Source organism: Hyperolius riggenbachi, chromosome 5, assembly GCF_040937935.1.
Source record: "Hyperolius riggenbachi isolate aHypRig1 chromosome 5, aHypRig1.pri, whole genome shotgun sequence".
Classification (NCBI taxonomy): Eukaryota; Metazoa; Chordata; class Amphibia; order Anura; family Hyperoliidae; genus Hyperolius; species Hyperolius riggenbachi.
In genome coordinates, this window is record NC_090650.1 from 415,753,899 (window position 1) to 415,771,957 (window position 18,059).

At 44.4% G+C, this 18,059-nt stretch overlaps 1 protein-coding gene across 4 annotated transcripts in view; it reads left to right on the forward strand.

The window, feature by feature from the left end:
- FER1L6 (fer-1 like family member 6) overlaps positions 1-18,059 on the forward strand; it is a 288,985-nt gene that overhangs the window by 97,711 nt on the left and 173,215 nt on the right. For all 4 annotated transcript variants that reach the window (XM_068237997.1, XM_068237996.1, XM_068237998.1 and 1 more), the window contains 4 exons: positions 9,474-9,556; positions 11,156-11,285; positions 13,986-14,040; positions 16,916-17,047. In XM_068237997.1, the coding sequence (XP_068094098.1) occupies positions 9,474-9,556; positions 11,156-11,285; positions 13,986-14,040; positions 16,916-17,047 (400 nt within the window). The remainder of the gene's footprint in view (positions 1-9,473; positions 9,557-11,155; positions 11,286-13,985; positions 14,041-16,915; positions 17,048-18,059) is intronic.

Below are 18,059 nucleotides of genomic sequence, written 5' to 3' on the forward strand. Positions count from 1 at the left end.
TATATATATATAGATAGATTCCCCCTCCAGGCCGCCATGGATAGTGGGGGAATGATATAATTCGGCTTCCAGCGATTGCTGGAGGTCGAATTATTGTGTTTTTTAAGCAACTTCGGCTCCGTCTTCTGACGGCGCTGACGTTACTCACTGAGCGCCGCTATAGACTGATTCCCATTACAGTCTATGGCGGCACTCGCTGTGCCCAAATCTAGCAGTGCTGAAAAGCACTGCTCCACGACCGCTTTGCAGTATTGGTTTTTTGACCCTGCATTATAGTTTGACATGCGAAAGCAAATGCATATTTGCATGAGCATTGCCTCATGAATAGTCAATTAGGCCAGATTTGCAAAGCCAGACTTGCTAGGGTTAAGCCTCCTTTCCACAGACTGTTGATAGGCAGTGAAATGCCTCTCAAACTCTCTCAACTGCTCACTGCTGCTTAGTAACTGCTTGTTGCTGCCTGATAACTGCTTGTTGCTGCCTGATAACTGCTTGTTGCTGCCTGATAACTGCTTGTTGCTGCCTGATAACTTCTTACCTGTGCCTGGTAATGCTTGCTGAGCACACAGCTCAACAGTCCTTGGAAAGGAGGCATCAAACTTGGTCTTTGAGCACGCATAAATTTTCTCATGCAAAGTACTTCTTCTTGCTGGAAGGTTGAGGCCCTTATTCAATTATGAATAGCCAATTAGGCCAGATTTGCAAACCCAGACTTGCTAGGGTTAAGCCTCCTTTCCACAGACTGTTGATAGGCAGTGAAATGCCTCTCAAACTCTCTCAACTGCTCACTGCTGCCTAGTAACTGCTCACTGCTGCCTAGCCTAGTAACTGCTTGTTGCTGCTTGATAACTGCTTGTTGCTGCCTGATAACTTCTTACCTGTGCCTGGTAACTGCTTGCTGAGCACACAGCTCAACAGTCCGTGGAAAGGAGGCCTCAAACTTGGTCTTTGAGCACGCATACATTTTCTCATGCAAAGTACTTCTTCTTCTTGCTGGACGGTTGAGGCACTTACTGAATTATATATATAGATAGATAGATATAGATATAAACACTTGCTTCTGTTTCTATTTTTAGAACACACTAACTCTGTATCTCCATCTTGTGGCCAAAAAGTAAAACCACATCCAAATACCCTATTATACACCTTCCCATTAAAAAATGAAATACATTTTTATTATATTTAAAAACCCTTTTAAGCTGGGCAGTAACTGTGCTGAGGTCCATAAAAAAATAAAAATAAATAAATTCACACTTTGCACAATCTGTAGGCACATTCCAATATAATCAAACTGCAATATGATTATCAAACCCAATCAACATCACTCAATCCAAATACTATCATTTAGATTTTTTTGAAAAGGCCCTTATTTTGCATTACAGCATTGAAGAGGAACTGTAGCGAAAATAATGCAGTTAAAGCGGATCCGAGATGAAAAACTAACTATTACAAGTAACTTGTCTATATATCTTATCTAAAATTTAGATACTTTACACAGCAAACAGTTTCAACAGTTTATGATTACTTCTTCCTGTGATACAATAAGAGCCATGTTCTGCTTGTGATCACTACACACAGGTAAAGCTGCTGTGCATCTCCAGCCCTCAACCTGTGCAAACTTCACTCCTCTCCCCCTCCCCTCCCCTCCCCCTGCCTCTGAAATCTCTGGCTAGTAACACCTCCTGCTCAGACTGAGCTTCCATAAATGAACGACCCGCCGATACGAACGGCATGGGTTCTGTTTCTATGGGAACAAGTAAAAATTTTTTTTTTAAATAGGACTTGTAGTTTTTGAGAAAATCGATTTTAAAAAAATCAAAGAAAAAATGGCTTTTAACCCCCTTGCTGTTCCAATTGTTGCGGCAAGTGGGCAGCGCAGCACTTTTTTTTTTTTAAATCATGTAGCTAGCCTAGTGCTAGCTACATGATAGCCGCTGACAAGCAGCATTCCCCTATTTTCTTCGATCGCCACCGGCGATTGAGAACGGGATTTCCTGCAGGGCTTCCCCCCTCGCCATGGCGACGGGGCGGGATGACTTCATCGACGTCATGGACGTCGGGACGTCAGAGGGAATCCCGATCCACCCCTCAGCGCTGCCTGGCACTAATTGGCCAGGCTGCGAAGGGGTTTGGGGGGGGGGGGGGGGCGGCTCGGCACGGCGGGTAGCGGCGATCGCGTAGCAAAGTGGTAGCTGCGTGTAGGAAAAAAAATTATGAAAATCGGCCCAGCAGGGCCAGAGCAATCCTCCTGCGCGAGTTACCCCGAGCTCAGCTTGTATAAAGAGGTACAAAGGGCAGAGGTGACACAGAGGGGGACACTGGAGGCATGGGGGGCACAGAGGAGGTACAGGGGACAGAGATGGCACAATGTTCCGACTTAGCAACAGATTCAGGTTAAGAATGAACCTACAGTCCCTATCTGGTTCGTTAAGCGGGGACTACCTGTACTCTATAGAAAGTGTTTCTGATGCAGAAATCAGGAGAATTGCAGTAAAAGTGGGTATCCTCAAATAATTTACTGCATTATACTTTATGTCACCATAGGGCCTCTTTAACAGACAAGTGCTGTTTGAGGGTAGACGATCATGGTTTTACTAGGTATTACTAGGGATAAATGTTAACGTTTGTATAGCACATTTCTTTTGTCTGACTCAAAGAGCTTGAGACGAGAGCTGCAGCCACTAAGGGCGCTCTCAACTGTCCGTCCTGCTGTGTTAGGGATTCTTGCCCGAGAACTCCTTACTGAATAGGTTCTGGCTCCAATCAGGATTCAAATGCTGGTCTCCTACGTCAAGGGTGGTGCTGTTAACCAACACATTAACCAGATGGACTCAAATTTTCTCTCCAGTCATTTTTATCTCGAAATTTAAATTTTTGAAGACGTTAAATTTTCATGAAAATACAACGTATTGTTGCAAAAATTAGAACTGTCTTCAAAATGCATTTTGTAAAAATGTTTTTCTGCATGCCCATATTTTCTGTTCTGATAAATCTGCCCCACTGATGGTTTATGTCACTTTATAGTTTTGTGGGCCAGTTTATATCTATGGATAAAATAGAATTAAGGTTCCATTGTCACTTCACTGGAGGAAGTGTGGCATAAGATATCTTGCTTTGTGACTCAGGACAGCTGTGGCAGTATTATTTGCTCATGGATGGCTTGCTGGATTTAATTTTGGTTTTGGATGTTCCAATTAAGTTATGAAGGAAAGTCCTTGTTGTTGGCTATATTTCCTGCTGGGTAACATTCTCAAGGTTATGGTTATATTTAGCTACTACACAAAACATTTGAATGAAGTTTGCCTTTAATATTTATGCATATGTGAATGTCGGGCACCATGGAAAATCAGGCCCAAGAAAAGTGCCGATAGTAGAATATTAGTAAATTTGGTGTGTGCCTAACCCTAAGACTCCCCTGGTGGTGCCTAAGACCCCCCTCGGTGGTGCCTAACCCTAAGACTCCCCTGGTGGTGCCTAACCCTAAGACCCCCCTCGGTGGTGCCTAACCCTAAGACTCCCCTGGTGGTGCCTAACCCTAAGACCCCCCTCAGTGGTGCTTAACCCTAAGACCGCCCCTGGTGGTGCCTAACCCTAAGACCCCCCTGGTGGTGCCTAACCCTAAGACTCCCCTGGTGGTGTCTAACCCTAAGACCCCCTCAGTGGTGCCTAACCCTAAGACACCCCTGGTGGTGCCTAACCCTAAGACTCACCTTAGTGGTGCCTAACCCTAAGACCCCCCCTGGTGGTGCCTAACCCTAAGACCCCCCTGGTGGTGCCTAACCCTAAGACCCCCCTGGTGGTGCCTAACCCTAAGACCCCCCTGGTGGTGCCTAACCCTAAGACTCCCCTGGTGGTGCCTAACCCTAAGACTCCCCTGGTGGTGCCTAACCCTAAGACTCCCCTGGTGGTGCCTAACCCTAATACTCCCCTGGTTGTACCTAACCCTAAGACTCCCCTGGTGGTGCCTAACCCTAAGACCCCCCTGGTGGTGACTAACTTTAAGACCCCTCCTAGTGTTTGAATCCAAACTTTTCCCTGCTCTACAATCAAGTTTTATTTGTTTATATCTTCTTCTTTTTACAAGTTCTCTACTTCCTGTATGGTCAGGAAGTAATGGGAATTCACATAAGTGGGGGGTACAGAACAGCAATAAACAACCAAGACAAAATATTAACATTTATATTGCACTTTTCTCTTGGCGGACAATACCAGTTGCCTGGCAGTCCTGCTGATCTATTTGGCTGCTGTAGTGTCTGAATCACACCAGAAACAAGCATGCAGCTAGTCTTGTCAAATTTTCGTCAGAACACCTGATCTGCTGCATGCTTGTTCAGGGTCTGTGGCTAAAAGTATTAGAGGCAGAGGATAAGCAGGGCTGCCAGGCAACTGGTATTGTTTGAAAGGAAATAAATATGTCAGCCTCCATATACCTCTCACTCCAGGTCCCTTGCTTATATTCGTAAGCATTGCTTAAATTTGTCTATGTTTGTGAATCAGCCAATGGGGTGCATGGAATAAGCAGTGGCATGCAGCGTGGATTGTGATGGATGGGCCTGTACACTGGCCTCACACTTCCCATCATTACAGTAATAGCAGCACAGATGGAGTCATCAATCCATTGTCTACCAGGACATCTAAGTACTCCTAATTGATGCAGATGAGGATCAATTAAACATGCTCTTGTTTATTAATGGGCCAAATGCTTTGATGGTTACGTCCAAATTTCTATTCTCATCGGAGCAGACACAATGCAGTACATGGGGGGAGGGGCATTTCCCAACATGCTTTATGTGCCCAGCCGAGCGGGAGGGGTCTAGCCATGTTGTCAGCTAAGGAACATTTCTGCTCATTTCAGCTAAGGAACATTTCTGCTCATTTTAACGAGTGCCTGTATTTGATTGGTCCATTTCCTAGTTGTATAAATTTGCAATAAGACAAGTAGCATAAAATTTGCATTATTATTATTATTTAGTATTTATATAGCGCTGACATATTACGCAGCGCTGTACAGTGTATATATATATTGTCTTGTCACTAACTGTCCCTCAAAGGAGCTCACAATCTAATCCTACCATTGCCACATGTCTATATTATGTAGTGTAAGTACTGTAGTTTAGGGCCAATTTTTTTTTAGGGGGAGCCAATTAACTTATCTGTATGTTTTTGGAATGTGGAAGGAAACCGGAGTGCCCGGAGGAAACCCACACAGACACGGAGAGAACATACAAACTCTTTGCAGATAGTGCCCTGGCTGGGATTCGAACCAGGGACCCAGCGCTGCAAGGCGAGAGAGCTAACCACTACGCCACCGTGCTGCCCACTTGGAATGTTTGAAATCTCATTGACCATCTGAAGTTATCTCACTGAGAAATTTGTAACATTAAAGTGGACCCAAATGAAAAATACAAGATTTCAGAAATAAAGTCTATTTTCTAAATTATAATAATAAATAGCAGCCTTTTTTCAGCTGCATTGATGACAAATATAAAATATTTTACATTTATTGGAGGAACCCCTCCTCTTTCTTCCAAATTGCCGGGACAGAATCCGGCAAACTGGTGGAGTAGGTGGTGTCCAGCAATGGAGGAATTGCTAATGGCTGCCACCTGTATAACACTAGTTATGAACAGAGAAGGGTGAAAAGCATGCACTGAAATGCTCATAGGCTTGAAGGAGTGTTTATTTATCTTTGTATGTGTCCGAGTGGTGCAACTAAATATTTTGAATTAAAAAAATGTTTGGTTTGGGTCCGCTTTAAAGGGAACTTGAACCAAGTGAAATGATTTAAAATAAACACATGATGAGCCTGCAAATAAATATTTCATCCTTACCTCGCTGTCAGTTCCTCTCAGAAGCTCACCATTTTCTTCTTACAATGATTCCTTCCAATTCTGACAAGATTTTGTCTGAACTGAAATATATCAGTTGCTATCAGTTATAACTGAAAGGACAACTGATGAGCAAGGTAATGTCCATGTTTCCAGATGGCTCAAGTGGGCAATATTACAGTTTAACAGTGTGCTGATCAGGAAGCTATTATAAGGCAACAGCGATTTTCAAAATGGAGGATGGGGAATTCCATTGATTGATGAATAGATTGATGAACAGACTACACGGGAGGTAAGTATGACGTGTGTGTGTTTATTTTGACTTCTGATTTTCAGTTCAGGTTTGCTTTAAAACAGAGAATTGTTAATTTTGGCCTGGTCTTCTTTATCTTTGTGGTCATCAGCTCAGTCACTGGAAAATGACGTCATGTATAGTCTTTACCACCCATTCAGCCATTCTTTTGAAACATGTGTCTGTTGGGAAGAGTTTCCGATCTTTCTGCTGTCTTTACGTCCTGGTACAGGAGCTCAAAAACAGAACTGACTGTAGCCATGCCCCCACCCACCTAACCATACACTACACCTGCTTCTGCACTGGAAGGGGGATATCCTATATTCATCGTATGGGTGGGCAGCAGGCATGACCACATCCCATAGAGCCACATCTACACCCCCTTCCCCCATAAGGTGCTAAGGTCAGGACTGAAATTGTACTTTTTACCGCCCAAGGCCCCACTATTACTATCGCTGGACCAACAGTATCCAAAACTCCTTGGCCGAGCTCCACAATCTAATCCCGGATTTCTGGAAGGCCACCAAGGCCTGGGCATTGGGCGGATGCAGCCCAAGTTGGCACCTGGACATTAAATAGGGGTTGCTACATATGAAAGAAAAGGCTGCAAATGGGCAGCAGTGTATGAAAAGGGAAGCTGATGTCCAAGAGAGCTGTGCATGAAAGAGAGGAGCTACAGTACAAGGATTATACACATGGAAGAGGAGCCGGCGCACGGGATGGGAGGGGCGCTGCTGCGCTTGGAAAGGGAGCCCCAATATATTGGCCTAGGGGCAAAAAAAATAAATAAATCCGGCCTTGACTGTAAGTGCCCATTTGCTGCCCGTTCATCCCCCAAGTGCCAGATCCAGCTGTCGGTAGCCGCCCACCGCCATGTGCAAACTCTGTGTAGCTGGACAAATGTTTGGCAGGCTAACTACTACCGCCATCCTGCTGCCCACAGCCCACCCCTTGCTTTTCCTGGTACCCTAGGCCATGGCCTTTGTGGCCTTGCCTGAAATCCGGCCACGGCTAAGGTGGAGGGAGAAACCTCATTGGGAAAGGCCACACCCCTGTCCCGTCTTCCCCCTCCCCTCCCTTTTGGTTGTAAGTGAGCTACTGCTCCAATGAATAGCCTGATGAATGGGCAGGTCATGATTACAAAGACATCACACAAATTCCATTTTTGAAAATAAGTTCTGTAGGGTTGATGGTGCCAAAACAGCAAAAAATGCCCATTAATGGGCTATGGGTCAACCCAGACACAGGTCCACATTATCTCCTTTGTAAATTATACTACTCCAACCCAGTAGGCCATACTTTACATTGCACCAAATCTCAACCCTGTCCCTAGCACTAACCTATTTCCTGATCAGTTGTTTACCCCAAGATACAGTACCTCAATGGAATCCAATACCACTAACCTTACTCTAATCCTCCTGACCCTAAACTGTGCCCTCCTTCATAACACCCCATATTGGTAAAACATACATACTGAAAATTTCTTTAAAAAATACCCAGGTGAACAAGGTTTAAACCATTGATTCACATGACTTCAAATCTAGTTCTTCTGTTTTAGATGAATGATATCTACAAGGCTACTCCTTAGTTAGAGTGAAATATGGTAGGTGGCTTCCATGTTTGCAGGGAGCTTAGCAGCATCAAATAACGTTTTTTTAAGCTTCCTATCAATTATGAGCAGTGGTATGTGGAGCAGTCACTATGGCAACCATAGCGGCTGCTTAGGGCCCTGTAGCCCAGAGGGGACCAGTGTCATGAATGTCCGAGATAAAGGACTCTACTGTGGGTGCAGAGTAGCACAAGCTGAGGTGCAGAGTAGCACAAGCGAGAATTCCCTTCTCCAGGTTCCACCAGCAATCTACTCTCTTCAGGCATATTTGTCTCCATTACCTGGGGGTACCTCTGGCTATGTGTTTATGGGGGAGGGAAAATCACAATGGTTGCCTTATAATTGGGGGGAGGGGGGCTCAACCAAGATTTTGCTATGGGCCCCGTGACTTCTAACGCCATCCCTGACTATGAGGTTGGCAGGGCAGTTTCGAGGCTAAATTGCACCCAGAGCGAGGATGTAAAAATTGCACCCCTTTCCCCTCCACCCCCCTGGACTCGTGAACCCTTACTCTTTAGGGACAGTCACACAGCCAAAGGTCACAAGTAGATCTGCCTGCTTACTAGTGACCAGCCGCTTCTCCAGGAGGAAGCAGGGACCAGGAAAACACACAGGCGAAGAGAGCCCTGAAAGCCGACTCCTCCATGGGCGGCACGCACTGACAGCCTGCCCTGCTGTACCGCTACAGGACATCAGGTGTCATCACGCGGTGGTGACATGAGGATGACTTGATGTCTGATGCAGGCAGCCTAGGAGGAGTCTAGGTGATCGCGTTTGTAATCTTCTTTCTTCTTCCATTTGGCTGCACCGCATGTCACCAGCTCCCTGGCAGTTATGTCCTTCTGCCTGCACCCCCCTTCTTCTACTTGCCGGTCTCCGCACTGCCCAAGAAACTGCCCTGGGTTGGTACTGCCTTATAATATGAGGGGAGAGGGGCTCAACCAAGATAATGCTATGCGGCTCGCATGATTTCTAACTAAACCCCAGACTATGAGGTGTTACAATTACATTGTAAAGTTTTAAAAAGTAAGGTTTAAAAGTCAACCAAGACCTTGATGTACCAAGTATCAACATACATGGTACATACAGGTCTTGGCTGACTTGTAAACCTTACTTTTTTTTTTAAACCTTACAATGTAATTGTAGCACACCCCCTTGGGAGCAGTTTAGTATTATTTCCTGTATCCATTCCCTGGTTCCCATGGTTCACTTCTGCTTATTGTCAGGCCTGTCTCTCACACCTACCACTTCCAGGATACAATGGTGGCACCAGTGGAGGTCATCTCAGATGATACTACAAAGAGCTTTGATGATGTCAGGGGCCACATATGAGTTTCTTGGTGTTTAGCAAGTTGGCCACTGACCTGCACTGGTATAAAACATGAAAAATTCTAGTTTTTGCACTACAACTGGCTGATGAAGAGTAGAGGTGGCAATGCTTAGGAAAATTCATAGAGACTCATGCGATCAGTTTGATCAGCTGACAGATTTGTGAGGCTCTGATTTGCTAGTCATGATCATGCGGTAAACCAGGAAGTCATCACAGCAAATGAGAACCTTAGAAATCTATCAGCTGACCAAACTGATCACATGCTTCTCCACGAGTTCTCCTAAGCATTGTCATCCCTAATGAAAAGACCTGAGCTCTCTGGAAAGCTGGTATTGTTATCTATTCAGCCAGTGGAAGGCTTCACTTAACCCTAGATTCTCCTTCAATAACCCCGTATCCTTGTTTTGTTCTCAGGAAGGGTCTGTTCTCCGGGCTACACCTGAAGAAAAAGAAGAAAGGCGACAAAGGATTGACGCTTGCAAACAAGGGTGCACTAGGTAAGGCCTAGTAAACAAACAGCTGAGAATAGGGCTGGATAACGATTACAGAAACATTTACTGTTCAGCTGTTCATTGAAATCTCTCCCTCAAAGGAGGAAATGAGGTTCTTAAAGAAAGCAAAGCCAGCATGCTAAACTCCTACACGCATATCAGGCTGAACGCAAACCGATTTCCAGTGAAAGATTATAAATTAAGTGTCAATGATCTGTGTAGTTGTTCTTAAAGGAACAAGCACACCAGGGGAAGTTACTGAAAGTGTACCAGAGTAAGCCCGGGCACACAAAACCAGATACTTACCTAAAGAGAGGGAAGCCTCAGGATCCTATTGATGCTTCCCTCGCTATTCCTTATGATTGCAGAACCTATGGAGGATGCCATCCGCGCCCTCCGCTCCGTTCTGCCGTCAATAAAATCTTTATAGTGCCCTCAGGTCTGGTCCCGACCCCACCGAACGGGTCGCATCGTCATTCCATTCAAAAGATGGCCGCCGAGTTGAGCGCCTGAGTGTACGTCGGGCGCGCTCATATCACTACGCCCGATGTACGCTCAGGAGGATGCTGGGACCCAGTACGCGGCTGGAGGAGGGCTAAAGACTGCGCAGTCGCACTCGCAGCCAAGCGTACTGCGCAGCCGCGGCTCAACTCAGCGGCCATCTTTTGAATGGAATGACCATGCGACCCGTTCGGTGGGGTCGGGACCAGACCTGGGGGCACTAAAAAGAATGGATTGATGGCGGAACGGAGCGGATGGCGTCCTCCATAGATTCTGCAATCATAAAGGAAAAGAGTGATTGTGATTTTGGCCTCGGAAGTCCTTTAAGGTGGCCACTAACGGTCCAATTTCTAGTGAAAAATCATTAGAGCGATTAGAAATTCTGATCTAATTGGTTGTAAATAATCTCTATTGATGCACACAATCAATTACGAATGATTGTCATCCGATTGGATTTTTGTCCAACCAAAATTTGGATTTGCTTGTTGGTTGTAATAGGTAGGAAGCAAAGATTGGTTTGTTGATGGTGAAGTGAACAATTTCACTTCCGATCAGAATTATCTGATCGCTCGACCGATTTTCCATAAGAAATTTGTTAGATGTGATTTTAGACTAGTCCATCTCCTCATGGGGGATTTTCAGTATTTCCTTTATTGTTTACCAAGTCACTCCCTGGCTGGAAAGAATCTATATAAAGATGCTACCCAACTGCCCTACTCACTTGCATGTTATTTTGTCATTTAGGCTAAGCAAATGCTGTACACTAAGTGCTTTTGAAAATAAAGAAGACCCTGAGAATCCCCCATGAGAAAAATAGGCTAGTCCAAAACTCATCAGATCTGAGAGATTTTTGCTGCCTACTGTAAATGACAGGAACATAGGAGAGAAGTAATTTACAGTGCAATCTATCCTAGAACAAAAGTACTGATTATTCATTAGCATACACATGCATTTTACATTTTACAATTTTGTGGTCCTTTAACTGTACACATCTATGAATACATCATTGTTTTTAAATATTTAAATTCTTTAATGTTGTACAACTCTGGGTAGACTGACAGTTTTTCTGTGACTAATCCCATGTTCCCTTCTCCATGCTGATAGGAAGGGCAGATGACACAGACAGCACTCATGGCGATGTCCCTCCCGGTGATGTGGGCGGCAGCACGGAGAGCCTGCTGTCTGACTATTCCAGTTCCTCTACCTCCCTGTATGCCGCCGGGCAAAAGAAACGGTAACTACAAGCTTTCCACGTGCAGCTCTTCCAACTCCCTCCTCACCATGCAGAATGGAAGCGTCTCACATTCTGAGCATTCTGGGAGACCACTGCAGGTCCTCTTTAACCAGTGGCATCACTAGGGGGGTGCGGTAGGTGCGGACCGCACCAGGTGTCACCATCAGAGGGGGTGCCACCAAGGTCCAGGCTATGGGAGAAGGGAGTAGGCTATGTAAATACAGACCAGGTTAGTGCCTGATGTACTTCTCCTTGTTACTCTTTTACCTTCTGGCTGCTCCGTATTGAGCTGATAACAGTGTGCAGAGGCCACCATGGCCACATGGTGATCATCTTAACATCCCCTTATAGCAAGCGACGTTACTACCTGGTGAGGTTGGAGGTTCATGGGGTAAGAGGGGTTGACACCATGAGTTTCCGCACTGGGTGACATGAACCCTAGTGACGACTCTGTCTTTAAAGAGAACCCGAGGTGTGTTTAAAGAATGTTATCTGCATACAGAGGCTGGATCTGCCTATACAGCCCAGCCTCTGTTGCTATCCCAAACCCCACTAAGGTTCCCCTGCACTCTGCAATCCCTCATAAATCACAGCCGTGCTGTGAGGCTGTGTTTACATCTGTAGTGTCAGTCTCAGCTGCTCCCCCGCCTCCTGCATAGCTCTGGTCCCTGCCCCCGTCCCTTCCCTCCAATCAGCAGGGAGGGAAGGGATGCAGGCGGGGACTGGAGTTCTGCAGGAGGCGGGGAGAGCAGCAGACTGACACTATAGAGATAAACATAGCCAGCTCTGACAAGCTGTTTGTCAGCAGCGTGGCTGTGATTTATGAGGGATTGCAGAGTGCAGGGGGACCTTAGGGGGGTTTGGGATAGCAACAGAGGCTGGGCTGTATAGGCAGATCCAGCCTCTGTATGCAGATAATATTCTTCAAACCCACCTCGGGTTCTCTTTAACTGTGGTGACTATGATGGAGAAACACTTCAACTGTGGGGATTCTAACAGAGTTACCATAACAGGGTTACCTTTTGATCAACTTATCGATTATGTTACATCTATTACCTAATAATTTGTATAGAAGATTTTGTTTTAATATTTAGATAGATATTTATTGACATAATATGTATATTATTGTAAACCGATATACATACAGTATATATGTATCGACATGTAGAGGTTATGGATAGGGAGGAGCTCTCGGAATTAGAACAGTTCCGATTTTCACACCGGAATTCAGCCATTCCGAGTAAAATCATGTAAATCAGAAATTACTCTGTTTTGAGTACTACGTTCCATTCTCACAATGTAAAAATTGGCTTCGGAAAACACGGCGTTAATACAGTGGCTAGGAAAGTGAAAACTGGCTTCTAAAACAAGAATTTTTGGCCCATCGTGAAGTCAACAAAATGGCCCCCAGGGATTCCCTGGAGGACACAGTAAAGTGGCAGAATAAGCATTTTTTCACATGAATGGTGGGTTCAGGGGACTCGGCATCCCCTGCCCTGGTCCCCTAGACCCCCGATCCATGTGGAACAACACTCATTCCCCAACTCTAACATAGCCCCCAGGGACTAGGTATTCCCTGGCAGCCATCTTGTTGGTGTAACTGTTTGCCAAAAAAATCTTGTTTCAGAAGGCAATTTTCACTTTCCTAGCCATTCTGGTAGGGTTATCAAATTACCTCATGTGAGGTAATTTACCTCATGAGGTAATGACATTTAGCAGTTCTGCTGGTAGGTTTTAGTTATGTTTTACCTCATGCGGTAAATTATGAGGTAATGCATGAGGTGATTTGCATTAATTTTACTAAAAAATAGCTATTCTTATAGAAATTAGGAGGCATTGTAGCACATGATTTACTAATCAGTTTAAGATCTTCCTGTACTTGGAGGTAAAGTCAATTTGTATGCATTTCCTAACACGCCTGAAACAAGCATGCAGCTAATCCAGTCTGACTTCAGTCAGAGCACCTGATCTGTATTCTTGTTGAGGGCCTGTGGCTGAAAGTATTAGAGACACAGGATCAGCAGGAGAGTCAGGCAACTGGTATTATTTCAAAAGGAAAATCCATATCGTTCTCAGTTTAGGTTCCCTTTAAAGACTACTATTATTTATTTACTGCATGCTTACCACTGAAATACCCCACGTTTTACCTCACTTTATGCATTTACCTCATGTTTTTCCTCATGTTCGGAAATGGAGAAAAATCTTTCAGAATTGCTAAAAAAAAAGATTACCAATATCTCATGAGGTATTTTACCTACAAAAAATATTTACCTCACATAGCTTCCAGAATTGAGGCCATTGTGTTAAAACTCTGTTTGCTGAAAATTCTTGTTTCTGAAGCCTATTTTTGCATTGGCAGAACTATTTGGCCACATTGACTTCAACAAAAAATGCCTTGGGAACACGAAATTCGGTATTTGGCTGTGGAACGCTGAATTTTGACAAAATTGGAATTCAGCTGTTCCGATCTACCATAGAGTTATGGAAAAGTAATCTTGTTTTGTTTCGTACAAGTGGTCCCATGTTCTAGGGATGGATCTTGTATGCAACTTTGTCAATTAAATATGATTTTAAAAATGTTTGTTATAGAAAAATAATAGTTTCATGAAAAACAAAAAAAACTCGACCCATGTGATCACTGTTTAGGTTTTCTGCAGATGATCACCATTCCTAAAGGTCTCTTGCCATTTCATTCCACAGATCCAAGCTAGAAGCTAAGATCCATGAAGGGGAGACCAAAATCCAGACATATCAGGTACATACCTCGTACTCGAAATGGGCGCTAGAGCCGCGTTGGAAAAAAGGGCGCCGTCATAGGCACCCATTACGTATAAAAGCTGTGATTTGCATCAACGAAGAGAAATTTAGGTGCACGGAGGAACTCGATAGAATTGCGGGTGCTGAGGCTTCCCGCTAGTCAAATTGCGGCATTACGCGCCCATATTTCCCTTCATTGCCTCAAAACGCAGTTTTGTGGCAGGGGCGTAGGTTAAAGAGACTCAGACCTTAAAAAAATTAAAAGATTTATACATACCTGGGGCTTCCTCCAGCCCCGTACGCTCCGTCGCTCCCATGCAGTCGTCCTCCGCTGCCCGCAGCTTTGGTACTTGGTCCCGTCACTTCCGTCAGTCGGAGCCAGTCTGACGTAAGAGAAGTGCGCTGTTTGCGTATCTCTCCAGCAGCTGCTGGAGAGATACGTAGAGGGCGTACTTCTCCAGCGTAGACTGGCCCCCACTGGCTGAAATAACGGGACACTTTAAGGTTAGGAGACATGAGGGGTGGTGGTTAAGTGTTAGGTGCAACCAAGGGGAAGTTAAGTGTTAGGTGCCAACAAGGAGGGTTAAGGTCTAGGCATCGTTAGAGGGAGGGTTCTGTGTGAGAGTAAGGTTAGGTTAAGTGATAGTAATATATCGGTAAAGACTAGAATAGAGTAGAGGAATATTGGTAATTTTACCAATATTCTACTAGCAGCAATTCCCCTGCACACCAGGCACCTTTATTACATGAACGCCCTTGAGCTAACTACCTGCTCTAAGAACCCCAGAATGTGTAACATAAATGTACCCCCCTAGTTACTGTATATTAGTTTTTTTGCATTATTTTTGCATTTTTATAAAATGCAGTTACAGTGGTGTGAAAAACTATTTGCCCCCTTCCTGATTTCTTATTCTGTTGCATGTTTGTCACACTTAAATGTTTCTTCTCATCAAAAACCGTTAACTATTAGTCAAAGATAACATAATTGAACACAAAATGCAGTTTTAAATGATGGTTTTTATTATTTAGTGAGAAAGAAAACTCCAAATCTACATGGCCCTGTGTGAAAAAGTGATTGCCCCCCTTGTTAAAAAATAACTTAACTGTGGTTTATCACACCTGAGTTCAATTTCTGTAGTCACCCCCAGGCCTGATTACTGCCACACCTGTTTCAATCAAGAAATCACTTAAATAGGAGCTATCTGACACAGAGAAGTAGACCAAAAGCACCTCAAAAGCTAGACATCATGCCAAGATCCACAGAAATTCAGGAACAAATGAGAACAAAAGTACTGTAATTGAGATCTATCAGTCTGGTAGAGGTTATAAAGCCATTTCTAAAGCTTTGGGACTCCAGCGAACCACAGTGAGAGCCATTATCCACAAATGGCAAAAACATGGAACAGTGACGAACCTTCCCAGGAGTGGCCGGCCGACCAAAATTACCCCAAGAGCGCAGAGAAAACTCATCCGAGAGGCCACAAAAGACCCCAGGGCAACATCTAAAGAACTGCAGGCCTCACTTGCCTCAATTAAGGTCAGTGTTCACGACTCCACCATAAGAAAGAGACCGGGCAAAAATGGCCTGCATGGCAGATATCCAAGGCGCAAACCACTTTTAAGCAAAAAGAAAATTAAGGGTCGTCTCAATTTTGCTAAAAAAAAAATCTCAATGATTGCCAAGACTTTTGGTAAAATACCTTGTGGACCGAGGAGACAAAAGTTGAACTTTTTGGAAGGTGCGTGTCCCGTTACATCTGGCGTACAAGTAACACAGCATTTCAGCAAAAGAACATCATACCAACAGTAAAATATGGTGGTGGTAGTGTGATGGTCTGGGGTTGTTTTGCTGCTTCAGGACCTGGAAGGCTTGCTGTGATAGATGGAACCATGAATTTTACTGTCTACCAAAAAATTCTGAAGGAGAATGTCCGGCCATCTCTTCGTCAACTCAAGCTGAAGCGATCTTGGGTGCTGCAGCAGGACAATGACCCAAAAAACACCAGCAAATCCACCTCTGAATGGCTGAAGAAAAACAAAATGAAGACTTTGGAGTGGCCTAGTCAAAGTCCTGACCTGAATCCTATTGAGATGTTGTGGCATGACCTTAAAAAGGCGGTTCATGCTAGAAAACCCTCAAATAAAGCTGAATTACAACAATTCTGCAAAGATGAGTGGGCCAAAATTCCTCCAGAGCGCTGTAAAAGACTTGTTGCAAGTTATCGCAAACGCTTGATTGCAGTTATTGCTGCTAAGGGTGGCCCAACCAGTTATTAGGTTCAGGGGGCAATTTCTTTTTCACACAGGGCCATGTAGGTTTTGAGGTTTTTTTTTCTCACTAAATAATAAAAACCATCATTTAAAACTGCATTTTGTGTTCAATTATGTTATCTTTGACTAATAGTTAACGGTTTTTGATGAGCAGAAACATTTAAGTGTGATAAACATGCAAAAGAATAAGAAATCAAGAAAGGGGCAAATAGTTTTTCACACCACTGTAAATGTGTTTGAATTATTGTTTGATTCGCAATAAATTGGGTCTGCTGTTTCCATGCACATCTTTTTGTTTGCGCCTTCTGGACAGCTTGGGTGTACATTCATGTAGTTACGCACACATTCTCCATATGGACGTCAATGAACTAACATGCAAGGGGACTGGAAAAAAAGAGACATGCTGTTATTTTTTTTTCTTTTGTGCGCAAAAAAAGCATTTACATGAAAATAACCCTTTGATTTGGGTTCTAGTGTGTTTCTTTTTTGTGTACCTACCTATGCACAGAATATAGCTGGCATTCGGTTGTAGTGGAAGATTCCTCCTAAATCATGCTGTTTCATCAGCAACATGCTGTAAAGTACATATGTCCTCATTGCAGATCGCCATAACGATCACAGAAGCCAGGCAGCTGATTGGTGAAAATATCGATCCAGTGGTTATCATAGAGATCGGAGATGAGAAGAAACAGACGACGGTCAAAGAGGGGACAAACGCTCCTTTTTACAATGAGGTGATGGTCTCAGAACAGTTTGAGATGCTGTATTTATGTTCCTTGTCCAATGTTATTGTGAGCCAATGCAAAGGGGATGTTCTGTATGCAGAGGTTTAACCTCTTCAGGACCACAGGCTTCACCGCCCCCTAAAGACCAGGCCATTTTTAGTAAAATAGGCCACTGCAGCTTTAAGGCCAAGCTGCAGGGCCGCACAACACAGCAGACAAATGATCCCCCCCCCCTCCTTTTCTCCCCACCAACAGAACTTTCTGTTGGTGGGGTCTGATCACCCCCCCAAATATTTATGGTATTTTTTCAAAATAAATGTTATTATTTTTATTTTTGTCCCCCCTCCCCCTCCCTCTGTCCCAGAGCCAGCCAATCATAGCCATCGGCTATCATAGGCTCAGCCTATGACAGCGGATTGCTGTCTTGCCACCCAGGGGGACAGCTGTGTCACACGACTGTCCCCAGTACAGTGCTGCTGTAGATTGCAGTGCTGTACTCTGTTTATAGATAGAGTGGGGCCGAACCTCCGATTTTCAAAAATTATGCTGGCCACAAAAGTGATGGAAAAGATGTTTCAAGGGGTCTAACACCTGGACCCCCAGGTGGAGGAGTGGGATACATGCCAAAAGTCCCCGGGAAAAATCTGGATTTGACGCAAAGCAGCGTTTTAAGGGCAGAAATCACATTGAATGCTAAATGACAGGCCTAAAGTGCTTTAAAACATCTTGCATGTGTATACATCAATCAGGTAGTGTAATTAAGGTACTGCTTCACACTGACACACCAAACTCACCGTGTAACGCACCGCAAACAGCTGTTTGTGTAGTGACGGCCGTGCTGGACTGGTGCGCACCATGGCGAGAGTGCAGGTTTTGGTGGCTTTACAGCCCATATGGTCGCCTGGCTGATGTAGCTGAATGACAGAACAGGTATACAGTGGCGGGTTCACTGAACACAACAGGTATGCAGTGGCGGGTTCACTGAACAGGAATACAGTGGCGGGTTCACTGAACAGAACAG